At 25.3% G+C, this 13,615-nt stretch overlaps 1 protein-coding gene across 2 annotated transcripts in view; it reads right to left on the bottom strand.

Moving 5' to 3' along the window:
* The window catches only part of LOC122512772 (ER membrane protein complex subunit 6), a 21,493-nt gene that overhangs the window by 1,283 nt on the left and 6,595 nt on the right, over nt 1-13,615 (bottom strand). The window contains exons 2-4 of one of the 2 annotated variants that reach the window (XM_043628829.1): nt 1,317-1,468; nt 617-777; nt 445-537 (exon numbers count right to left, since the gene is read on the bottom strand). In XM_043628829.1, the coding sequence (XP_043484764.1) occupies nt 445-537; nt 617-777; nt 1,317-1,356 (294 nt within the window). In that variant the 5' untranslated portion in view covers nt 1,357-1,468. The remainder of the gene's footprint in view (nt 1-444; nt 538-616; nt 778-1,316; nt 1,469-13,615) is intronic. The other variant, XM_043628830.1, reaches the window with a different exon arrangement.

The following is a 13,615-nucleotide window of genomic DNA, read 5'->3' on the forward strand; positions in this document are numbered from 1 at the left end:
AGTATCGCAATAACATGCAAATAAAATTTTAATTTAAAGAATTGAATTAATTTTAATACGTGACGCAATAATATTGAAATAAAATTTTAATTTAAAGAATTGAATTAGTTTTCATAAATTAATTAATTAATTTGAATTACATTTAATAAGTGTCGCAATAAAATTGAAATAAAATTTTAATTTGAAGAATTTACTTAATTTTTATGAAGTAATTAATTAATTAATTTAAATTTAATTTGACAAGCAGAATTAATTTTAAGAAGTGCCGCAATAATATGTAAATAAAATTTTAATTTGAAGAATTGAATTAATTTTAATACAAGACGCAGTAAAATTGAAATAAATTTTTAATTTGCAGAAGAAATAAATAAATTTTGTTCATTTGAACGTTCAGAACTTGAAGAGAAATAAATGAGAAGAGAAGAAAATGTTTAGAAAGGATACGAATAATCCACCGAAAAAACCATTTGTCAATAAAGCTCGCCTGCTGATAAAATACTTTTTCCACTGCCCACCTGCCTTCATTAGAAGCATTGCCTAAAATTAAAAACAATTACTAGACCTTTCTCTCCCTCTGACTCGATAATAAATTGCAGAAATGAAATTATTAACTCACCCACAATCCTATGACTGCAAAAATGTAAAATCCAAACCCATATAAACTGGTTAAACCTAAAAGACCTGCGATACCACCAGACAATGCGGCCATTGATATTCTACAATATTCTACAACTGCTGCATTATTTCTCACAGCCATTTCGCTGTAGGCGATAACATCTAATAAACAATATCACAATTTTTATTAATTTTGTGACTTAATAACAATTCCAACTTCTAAAAGTGTAATGAAATCTACATAAAAAGTACATGAAATGAACATGTAATAAAATGGTAATGTACGTGAAATGAACATATCATTAAATTAATACACAACATTCGTGAATAACTGTATAAATTTATCACTACTGAAAATTAGTGAAAATGTAATGAAATATGTAAAATTCGTGAATGACTGTATGAATTCAGCAGTACTAGAAATTAGTGACAACTCATTTGATTTTCAATCGAAATTACAAGGTTAGTAGTTGCAATAGAAATTAAATTAATAGGAAAACTGAAAAATGTTAACAATAATAAAAGATTATTTACTTCCATTCAGTTTTCCATAATATACGAATAATAAATAACTTTTACTAAAAAAGAAACTTTTAAAGTACACATCACGGTACACAACCAACATAACCTTAAAATTGACTGTATCAAACAGAGTTCAATAATCGAGGTAATATTCAAAGTAATATATGATTTTTACTAACCACCAGTCTTCTCCTGTTTTGTTTTTACTTTTCCGGACATTTTTGCAAAAACTTTGATTCGATATAATGGCAAAAAGAGTAAAATTAAGATCACAACAAACCACGTATGATTATTTCGTCTGCTCACTGTCAAAAATCCACAGCTGATGAAACTGTCGGTAAAACAGAAAGTGGTTGCAAATTTGACCCCCAGAGGGCGATAGTGTCAATTTGTTGATAAAGTAGATATTTTCTTTTATAATTTAAAAAAATAAGAAATTGAACGAGATAAATAATAAAAAAAATAACGAGATAAATAATAAATAAAATAACGACATCAATAATCAATAAAAAAAATGAATAAAATTACAAGAATAAATAAATAAATAAATAAAATATTAACTATTTTCTAAATAAATAAAGATTTTAATTTTATTCATTCGTGAAATTAATTAAAATCTTAATTCAATTTTATTTATTTGTTTTTAATAATAAATAATTAAAAAAAAGACAAATGAACTAATACAAAAAAAAATTACAAGAATAAAATATTTAAAGTTATTTAAACAAATAAAATACTGTTTTCTAAACGAATAAAAAGTTTAATTATAATAATAAACAAAATTAATTGAAATTATTTTATTCTTTTTTTTATTAAAACAGAGGCAAATAAACTAAATGAATATAATTTTTAATAGTCATTAAATGAATTTAATATTTACTGCTATCCAAATTAAATAAAAAGTTTAATTTTATTCATAAATAAAAATAAATTTAAAATTATCATTTTATTGCTTTTTAATTAAAACGAAGGCAAATAAAATTCAATAATTTTAATTGATTAAAAGAATTAAATTTTAAATTGCTTCCATGAAAGTAAAAAATAATGAAATTTGAAATATTTTTAATTAAATAGCTTTAATAAATTAAGTAATTAAATAATAATAAATAATTAGTAAAAAAAATGTAATAAAAAATTAATTAAATAATTAATTGAATTAAATTGCTTTTATGAATATAATTGGAAAAACATTTTTAAATATAATTATTAAAATTATTGTCTAGAATTAATTAATTAATTAATTTAATTTAATTTTTTAATTAATTAATTTTTCATTAGTTCATTATAAATTGCTTTTCTTAATTAGTATTACCTTATTAACAACTTAACAAATACAAAAGGTGTTATATTTTTGAGAAAAGTTATTTTTATTTTAAAAGAACAATTTTTTAAATGGAATATTTTTAATTTTTTATTTATTATTATTGTTACTATTTTATTTATTATTTGTGAAATAATTTGAATTATTGTATTATTTTATAACTATTTCAATTATATTATTGTACATTTTTTTATTTATTACTTTTTTATTTCATTTTTAATTATTAAAATAACTATTGTACTCAATATAACTATTATTGCATCTAATATACAATATACAAAATAGAAACAAAGAGAAGAATTTCATTCAAGGATATAAAAATGTTTTAAGAGCATCTAAAAAATTTAAGAATAAAAAATAACAATGAAATGAAAGCAGGCCAACCCCCCTCGAGGGCAAATAATTTTAAAATTATTTTGGCTCTTATCCATGAAAGATTTTTTTTTGAAATAAAAAAATATATATAACGCGATTGAGTCAAAATATCATTTTGCCGCGAGTTGTATATAAAAATGCTCTACAAAAATAAATTTGTTTAAAAAAAAAAAAAATAAGTAAAATTAGTTGAATGGAATTATAATTTTTTTTTTTAATTTAAATATATATCTGATGAGTCTGTTACTTTTTTCTCTTAAAACGTTTACAAAATTTGAATGAATCACTTTTGTAGTCTCAATATCATCAACGAGTGCACATGCACTGAGGGTCTGATTCTCTCGGTTAGAAAATATAGATATAATGTTGGGTGTGGCAAATATCTTTCAGGTTTATGTATCGTCAATTAATAATTTATGTGCGTCTACTGTAACAATATTATGCGTGAGTCGAATTATAAAAATTAAAAATAAATAAATAAATTTATTTTTTTTGTTCTTTTTTTTCTTACTTTTGTTCTTAAGGAAGAAAAAAATAGGAAATAAATTAAAGAAACACAAAAATTAGAAATAAAAAAAATTTTTTTATTTCTAATTTTTGTGTTTCTTTAATTTAATGTAATTTTTTAAAAAAATAAATTGTTTTCTTTTTTAAGAAAGAAAATAAGAAAGCAAAAAAAAATTAAAAAATAAAAATTGAAAAAAAATAAATATGAAATAAAAATGAAAAAAGAAATAAAAATTTAGCATACAGCAGTTAACAAATAAAAATAATTATTCATTCACATCTTCATTATTAAACAAACAGATAAGATAAATTAAAATGAAATTTGCATATTATTTAGATGTTATAAAAGTCTTACGCGATACTCTATTTAGAATGATATTTCTAATAAAATTCAATCACACTTTATAATCATTCGTCATAGTGTTACAAATTAAATTCAATATCTTAAGTCATAAATTTTCTAATACACCCACTTAAATTGTATGAATATTCAAAATTCAAGTCTATTTAAAAAATAAAAAAAATAATAAAAAAAAAAAAAAATACGTCGCAAATATCTCTAAATGAATCGAATTAAAATTCTATTTATATACATTTCAGAATTTTAACCAAATTTTATAGAGTTTGACGTCATTTTCTCCATGTGTTATTCGAATAAATATTTATGACATAAAATTATAATAACTATGACCGCTTTTAAAAAATTGTGTCGAATAAAAAAATTATCTTTATAAACTATTTATATGATAGTTTTTAATTTCTTTTAAGTTTTTTTAGTTTTTTATTTTTCTATCTTTTTATTTTTTCATTTTTAATTCTTTTAAATTATACCATTAATAAAATTGATTATACAACAGGTTATCTGAATAATATAATTTTATAAAACAAATTTATATAAAATTTAAAAAAAGTTGAAGGTAGGTCACACCAATCAATGTTGTGAATTTTTAATGCCTATATGCATATATATGTTTACCTAAATAATCATTAAATAAATTAAAAGAAAATAAGTGAAGACATTTTTTTAATAAATTTTAACAGTAAATTTTTCTATCAAGTTTTGCTAAGTTTTAAATTAAATTTATAAATATAAAATAGTTTTTTAATAAATAATTATTATATTTTCTGAGATATATTATTTTTTTTGTATACAGAATATGATATAGTTTTTTGTGCGCGAATATAAAATGTAGATATATAATTAAAAATTAAAGCGCTGAATCATGCGCTGACTTTTCCATATCGGTTTACCACTCAGACATGTCGTGTATGTGACATGCCATTTTAACACTTCAAAATTACAATATAAATTGTATTAAAAAGAATTAAAAAATAAATGAATTTTATTATAATAACGTAAAAATTAAGAAATAAATAAAAAAGTATATTAATTAGTAGATTATGTTAACACTGTAATAACATTGTTAACATAATTTACAAATTAATAACTTAATTGCTTTTATTTAATTGCTATTTATTTGTTGCTATTATTTTTGTACTATTATTCAATTGCTATTGATTGCTATTAAATAAATAGTTACTTAACTTAATGTATGTGAAGTTGGCCCCCCACTTTCAAAAAAATTAAATTTTTTTTAGAGTTCTGACTTCCTCTACAATAGTTCTGGAGTTCCTGATAGTTTTTAGAAATAGTTCCGGCGATTAAATGGTAAAAAATAGGTTTTTTCATAATGGGGGGCTAACTTCACGCAGCCCCCCACTATTGAAAAAATGGATTTATTATTAGAGTTCTAAGTAGCTATAAGAGAGTTCTAGAGTTCCCTACAGTTTATTTCAATAGTTCTCATAATCCAAAATCATAAAAAAAATAATTGAAAATTCCAGAATTTTTCAAAAAAATTAAAATTTTACGAAAAAAGAGTTCTGATCAGAGTTCTGTTAGCCCCCCATCGAGATAGATAAAAAACATTTATAACAATTTTTTCAAAACCGAAAAACTACTAAACTACAAAAGTTTGAAAATTACAAAAAAATTTTTTATCATAAATTAAGAGTTCTATGAGTTCTGTTAGCCCCCGATAGTGTTTGACAAAAAACCTTAATAACAATTTTTTCAAAACCCAAAAACTACTAAACTACAAGAGTTTGAATTTTCAAAAAAATTTGATCTTTTATATTTTGAGAGTTCCATGAGTTCTGATGAGAGTTCTGTTAGCCCCTTATAGTGTTCGACAAAAAACCTTAATAACAATTTTTTCAAAACCCAAAAACTACTAAACTACAAGACTTTGAATTTTCAAAAAAAATTTGATCTTTTATATTTTGAGAGTTCCATGAGTTCTGATCAGAGTTCTGTTAGCCCCCGATAGTGTTCGACAAAAAACCTTAATAACAATTTTTTCAAAACCCAAAAACTACTGAACTACAAGACATTAAAGTTTCAAAAAAAAATTGTTTTTTTATATATTGAGAGTTCCATGAGTTCTGATCAGAGTTCTGTTAGCCCCCAATAGTGTTTGACAAAAAACATTAATAACAATTTTTTCAAAACCCAAAAACTACTAAACTACAAGAGTTTAAATTTTCAAAAAAATTTGATCTTTTATATTTTGAGAGTTCCATGAGTTCTGATCAGAGTACTGTTAGCCCCCGATAGTGTTCGACAAAAAACCTTAATAACAATTTTTTCAAAACTCAAAAACTACTGAACTACGAGACTTTGAATTATCAAAAAAAAAAATTTATTAGAAATTGAGAGTTCCATGAGTTCTGATCAGAGTTCTGTCAGGCCCTCATTAAAATTAATAAAAAATCTATATTGCAATTTTGTCAAAACTTAAAAACTACTGAACTACAAGACTTTGAATTTAAAAAAAAATTTATCATAAATTGAGAGTTCCATGAGTTCAGTCATGTAAAGTTAATATTACTTTTTAAAAAAATCAAAAATTTTACAAGAGTTCTGGGTACTTTAGCAATAGTTCTAGAGTTCTCTAACGATTATTTAAATAGTTCTGATGATTAAGGGGTCTTGTTACTTTTTTAGCACTAAAATCGGATGATTTTAAAAAATTTTTTGCTCATAAGTTTTAAAATATAATTGATCGAAAGTTTTTACATGTCATTGTGTATGTTAAGAAGTTTTAAAAAAAGGATTTCAGATTGGAAAAAATATATATACCTTCCTTCTACAGAGGGCGCTTTGTCTACTGGTAAAAATTACTTTCAATTACGGTTGTCTATGTAGCTCATAGAAGAATCATTAAAAATAAAAAAATCGAACATAATTTTAAAATAGATGACTTAATACAGGACCTAAACCTCGAAATACTTAAAAATATCAAAAATTAAGAAAATGGCAACCCGTGTGGAAAAATTTTAGGGCGCTGACCAAGCGCTTAATAGACTGTCTAACGTCTTTCTAGACCCAGGGCAGACGGTCTTGTCGAGCGGCTGTTCAGAATTGAAACGAAACTTCCACGCTATAGTCTAGAATAGACCAGCGTTTCTGGTCTGATCAGCAGTGCTAGTAAATTCTAATCTACGTCTATTCAAAATTTCTCATTATATGTTATGACAACTATTCTTAGAATGATAAAACTTAATTATATTTGAAATAATTTTGATGACTTTTTTTTACATAAAAAGTATAAAAAAATATTTTAATTTTCTGTATTTTTCACTTCAACTTTCTTTAAGCGAAAGGCTTTGTGTCCCTCCCAATCTTTGGCATTGGAGATATAGTAGTCTTTTTGTAAAATAAAATTTACTGCAAATCAAAACAGCCGGATGAAACTAGCAGTCGTACTCAGCACCAATCTTTAGGCGCAATTTTACCACTAATTGATGAAATTAATAAATAAAAACTTACTAAATTTGCTATTTAGTGTACAATTGAACGCCTTGATGCAAGAACCAGACATAGCTCCGAGAAAAGAGTGGGGGGTAGTCCCCTGGCAATAAAATATTCAACTTCAAAATTTTTGAATTTTTAAATTTTATTCTTATAAAGAATAAAAAACTGCATCTTTTTTTCCTTTGAGAAAAAGTTGTAGAATTAATATTTTTTTAAATAAAATTAAAAAACTTGTTTTTTCTCAAACGAATTTTTAATTAAAATTTCATCTTCAACTCGCTGTCAAATCTACAATTTTGCATATTTTTCAATCAAATTTGGAATGGACACACTTTATATTATCCTTTTTGAGCATATATGTTTTAAAAATTTATATGTTTGTTTATAAACAAACTAAAAAATATTTATTAGCCAATGGTAAAATTTCAACACCATAATCTTTGAACGCTTCGTTTATCGAGGAAATTTTGAGCAAATGAAAACTTCCAGTGAAGAAGTTGTTCAAAATAGTATAAAAAAGTTTTCTGGAAATTATTAAATTATCAAAATTGATAGAAAAAATTCTAACAACGTTTAACTTTTCTCGCGCGGCGGACTCTAACGAAACGAATTTCTATATCTGGCGGAGCCAGCCAGGACTGTCTGTTTTTTCATTTCACAGCTTAGAATAATGAAAATAATTAATATTTATTATTTTAATAATATTTTTTAACGCTAATATAATAATTTATTTATTCTTATATTGAGTGATATGAAAAAATATTGTTTTCCGAAAAAAGCATATTAATGTTTTGTTTTCATTATTCTAAGCTGTGAAATGAAAAAACAGACAGTCCTGGCTGGCTCCGCCAGATATAGAAATTCGTTTCGTTAGAGTCCGCCGCGCGAGAAAAGTTAAACGTTGTTAGAATTTTTTCTATCAATTTTGATAATTTAATAATTTCCAGAAAACTTTTTTATACTATTTTGAACAACTTCTTCACTGGAAGTTTTCATTTGCTCAAAATTTCCTTGATAAACGAAGCGTTCAAAGATTATGGTGTTGAAATTTTACCATTGGCTAATAAATATTTTTTAGTTTGTTTATAAACAAACATATAAATTTTTGAAACATATATGCTCAAAAAGGATAATATAAAGTGTGTCCATTCCAAATTTGATTGAAAAATATGCAAAATTGTAGATTTGGCAGCGAGTTGAAGATGAAATTTTAATTAAAAATTCATTTGAGAAAAAACAAGTTTTTTAATTTTAATTAAAAAAATATTAATCCTACAACTTTTTCTCAAAGGAAAAAAAGATGCAGTTTTTTATTCTTTATAAAAATAAAATTTAAAAATTCAAAAATTTTGAAGTTAAATATTTTATTGCCAGGGGACAACCCCCCACTCTTTTCTCGGAGCTATGTCTGGTTCTTGCATCAAGGCGTTCAATTTATTCTCAAATAACAATATTCGATGGTTTTTTAAATCATTAAGTATTACTAAATTTGAAGGAGAGGCATATTTGTAGATGACGCCTAAACATTGATGCTGAGTACGACTGCTAGCTTCAGCCGACTAGTCAAAACACATAGAAACACATCAAAATCTATTTTTTCAGTGCACATTTAAAATTAAATTATACAGAAAACAGCAACAACATAGCACATTATTATTCACATAAAACAGAAACCACAACGAATACTAAAATTCACAAAGAAAATGCACCATACGCTGACTGATCTAACGACGCCAAACGACGCGACGCCATTAGGCGCCATGTTAATTAACAGCTGGGCATACATCGACGCATGCGCATATAACATCCTAGACCAAATCTAGACGGTCTTAATAACACCGTACTAGGCGGACATATTTGACTTAGATTTTTTCTAATAAGCCCATCTGTTAAGTCACTGATTCGGGACTTGATGGACCGTCTAGAATTAGACGGACTTGATGATTGCTAATCGGGAAATCATTGGACTCTAGACTGCCACAATATTTTTCCACACGGGAAGCTTTTGAATCTAAGAATCTGAAAAAACACAATTTTTTTTAACATAAATGATACACAAAAAGTGTAATTTTGTACATTAGTAGTAAATAAGAGGTTTAGGTCCTGTATTAAGTCGTCCATTTTGAAATAAAATTTGATTTTTTGATTTTAGACGATTCTGCTATGAGCTACAATGACAACCAATAATTTTTACCAGTGACCAAAGCGCCCTCTGTAGAAAGAAGATACTTATGTTTTTTCAAATATGAAATTCTTTTTTTAAGACTTCCTAACATACACAATGATATGTAAAAACTTTTGATCAATTATATTTTAAAACTTAAGAGCAAAAAATTTTTTAAAAACTTCCGATTTTAATGCCTAAAGAAGTTACAAGACCCCTTAACAATAAAAAAAGCGACAATGAAAAATCATAGTGCTAACTTTGCATAGCACTATGATTTTTGCAAAAAAGAGTTCTGACCTAATATTATGAAAAAGAATAAAAAGTTCTAGAGTTCTCTACCAAAGAAAACAAGAGTTCTGCAAAATTTCAAAAGTTATTAACAAATTAAAAAAGTTATGAAAATAATATTCTGCGAGTTCTGAATAGAGTTCTGGCATTGTTGCAAAGAGTTTTACAAGTATATCTCATAAAATTTTGTTCTAAATCCAAAATCAAAAATGTTACGGGACATTGAAGTTTTCAAAAAACTTCAAAATTTTAAAATTCAGAGTTCTGAGAGTTCTGGAATCGTCATAAAGAGTTGTATAAGTATTTCTAATGACATTTTGTTCTAAATCCAAAATCAAAAAATTACAGAACTTTGAAATATTCAAAAAATTTAAAACTTCAAAGTTCTGAGAGTTCTGATTAGAGTTCTAGCATCATTGCGAAGAGTTCTAGAAGCAACTCTGATGACATTTTTCTCTAAGCCCAAAATCAAAAAAATTTCAGGATTTTGAAATTTTTTTAAAACTTTAATGGCCCGTAACTTTTTTGATTTTTTGATTTAGAACAAAATGTCATTAGAAATACTTATAGAACTCTTTATTACGATGCCAGAAATCTTTTCAGAACTATCAGAACTCTGAAATTTAAAATTTTTTGAAAACTTGAATGTCCCGTAACATTTTTTTTTATTTTAGAACAAAATGTCATTAGAAAATAGAAATACTTATAGAACTCTTTATGACGATGCCAGAACTCTTTTCAGAACTCTCAGAACTTTGAAGTTTTAAATTTTTTGAATATTTCAAAGTTCTGTAATTTTTTGATTTTGGATTTAGAACAAAATGTCATTAGAAATACTTATACAACTCTTTATGACGATTCCAGAACTCTTTTCAGAACTCTCAGAACTCTGAATTTTAAAATTTTGAAGAATATTATTTTCATAACTTTTTTAATTTGTTAATAACTTTTGAAACTTTGCAGAACTCTTGTTTTCTTTGGTAGAGAACTCTAGAACTCTTTATTCTTTTTCATAATATTAGGTCAGAACTCTTTTTTGCAAAAATCATAGTGCTATGCAAAGTTAGCACTATGATTTTTCATTGTCGCTTTTTTTATTGTTAATCATCAGAACTATTTAAATAATCGTTAGAGAACTCTAGAACTATTGCTAAAGTACCCAGAACTCTTGTAAAATTTTTGATTTTTTTAAAAAGTAGTATTAACTTTACATGACTGAACTCATGGAACTCTCAATTTATGATAAATTTTTTTTTAAATTCAAAGTCTTGTAGTTCAGTAGTTTTTAAGTTTCGACAAAATTGCAATATAGATTTTTTATTAATTTTGATGAGGGGCTGACAAAACTCTGATCAGAACTCATGGAACTCTCAATTTCTAATAAATTTTTTTTTTTGATAATTCAAAGTCTCGTAGTTCAGTAGTTTTTGAGTTTTGAAAAAATTTTTATTAAGGTTTTTTGTCGAACACTATCGGGGGCTAACAGAACTCTGATCAGAACTCATAGAACTCTAAAAATATAAAAGATCAAATTTTTTTTGAAAATTCAAAGTCTTGTAGTTTAGTAGTTTTTGGGTTATGAAAAAATTTTTATTAAGGTTTTTTGTCGAACACTATCGGGGGCTAACAGAACTCTGATCAGAACTCATGGAACTTTCAAAATATAAAAGATCAAATTTTTTTTGAAAATTCAAAGTCTTGTAGTTTAGTAGTTTTTGGGTTTTGAAAAAATTGTTATTAAGGTTTTTTGTCGAACACTATCGGGGGCTAACAGAACTCTGATCAGAACTCATAGAACTCTCAAAATATAAAAGATCAAATTTTTTTTGAAAATTCAAAGTCTTGTAGTTTAGTAGTTTTTGGGTTTTGAAAAAATTGTTATTAAGGTTTTTTGTCGAACACTATTGGGGGCTAACAGAACTCTGATCAGAACTCATGGAACTCTCAAAATATAAAAGATCAAATTTTTTTTGAAAATTCAAAGTCTTGTAGTTTAGTAGTTTTTGGGTTTTGAAAAAATTGTTATTAAGGTTTTTTGTCGAACACTATAAGGGGCTAACAGAACTCTCATCAGAACTCATGGAACTCTCAAAATATAAAAGATCAAATTTTTTTGAAAATTCAAACTCTTGTAGTTTAGTAGTTTTTGGGTTTTGAAAAAATTGTTATTAAGGTTTTTTGTCAAACACTATAAGGGGCTAACAGAACTCTCATCAGAACTCATGGAACTCTCAAAATATAAAAGATCAAATTTTTTTGAAAATTCAAACTCTTGTAGTTTAGTAGTTTTTGGGTTTTGAAAAAATTGTTATTAAGGTTTTTTGTCAAACACTATCGGGGGCTAACAGAACTCATGGAACTCTTAATTTATGATAAAAATTTTTTTTGTAATTTTCAAACTTTTGTAGTTTAGTAGTTTTTCGGTTTTGAAAAAATTGTTATAAATGTTTTTTATCTATCTCGATGGGGGGCTAACAGAACTCTGATCAGAACTCTTTTTTCGTAAAATTTTAATTTTTTTGAAAAATTCTGGAATTTTCAATTATTTTTTTTATGATTTTGGATTATGAGAACTATTGAAATAAACTGTAGGGAACTCTAGAACTCTCTTATAGCTACTTAGAACTCTAATAATAAATCCATTTTTTCAATAGTGGGGGGCTGCGTGAAGTTAGCCCCCCATTATGAAAAAACCTATTTTTTACCATTTAATCGCCGGAACTATTTCTAAAAACTATCAGGAACTCCAGAACTATTGTAGAGGAAGTCAGAACTCTAAAAAAAATTTAATTTTTTTGAAAGTGGGGGGCTAACTTCACATACATCTTAACTTATAACAATAAATTTGCTTTTAGTAATTTTTTTTTATTTTATTTTTTTTATTAATTTTAATAATTAATACATATTTGTATTTATAATAATTAACACGAATTCTCAATTTATTATTATAAATAACAATAAATATCACGAAAACCCCAGAAACTATTATTAAATAAAAAAAACTAATTTCAGAAAATATTCATACACTGAGAAAACTGGAGTGTCAAATTCGGAGGTTCAAAAAGTGTATGTTTCCTTTGCTTATGAAGAGAGTTAAATAGTCCTTCTAAAATAAATTTTGAATTGATAATGGAAATCTACTTGTATATTCTCTCCCATTATATCTGAGGGTTAAAAGTTGCGCAGAAAATGTGTACGATCTGATGCGCGCGAAATTATTTTTCTGACATTTTATGTATTTAATTTAGAGGTTAGGTTGCCATATTTATTCATTTCGCGCCGGATAAGGAAGGGATTTCTCAAGATGGTTAATTTTTCCCTCTGTTATAAACTCATTTTCCCTCCAAGAGAAATGGCACGAATATATGTCAATGGTGTATTTGAACATTTAGATTGTTATCCAATAGCTAACTCTCAAATATCAACGATTTGTCCCTCCAGATGTTTAGTCCAATACTCCAGTTTTCTCAGTGTATTGAATTTATTTTTAAAGGAATTTAGTGATTAAAATTTATACTATTAAAATAAAATAAATATTTTATTTATATTTTATTAAAATATTAAATTTTATAAAAAGAAGGGAAAAAATTAAAAATTAATTCGAAAACAATGTAATAATAAACACGTAGAGCATCAGCGGAATATTTTCGAGCGCACAAGTTAATTTGACGAGGAAACATATGCTAAAATTTAATTACGACCAAGTTTCAATTGCGAGTTAATTAATTAAATGAAAACTAATTGACGTTATTCAGTATTAAATTAATAAGAGTGTTATTATCAGTAAGTAAAATTAAATCATAGTCCTACGAGTTTCTTTCTGCGAGCGACTATAATTGCTTTTCTGCTAACTTCATTTAAATGATGAAACCGAAAGAGTTCATTTTTTTATTAAAGCGATTAAAGTTTCCTTAATAGAATAACGATTTCTGTGGAAAAATAAAATTTTCTTGTATTAAAGTCCTTTTTCTTTAATTGAAAAAAAATTGTTTTAAAATTTTTT

Source organism: Leptopilina heterotoma, unplaced genomic scaffold (assembly GCF_015476425.1).
Source record: "Leptopilina heterotoma isolate Lh14 unplaced genomic scaffold, ASM1547642v1 Lhet_128, whole genome shotgun sequence".
In the NCBI taxonomy this organism is placed as follows: Eukaryota; Metazoa; Arthropoda; class Insecta; order Hymenoptera; family Figitidae; genus Leptopilina; species Leptopilina heterotoma.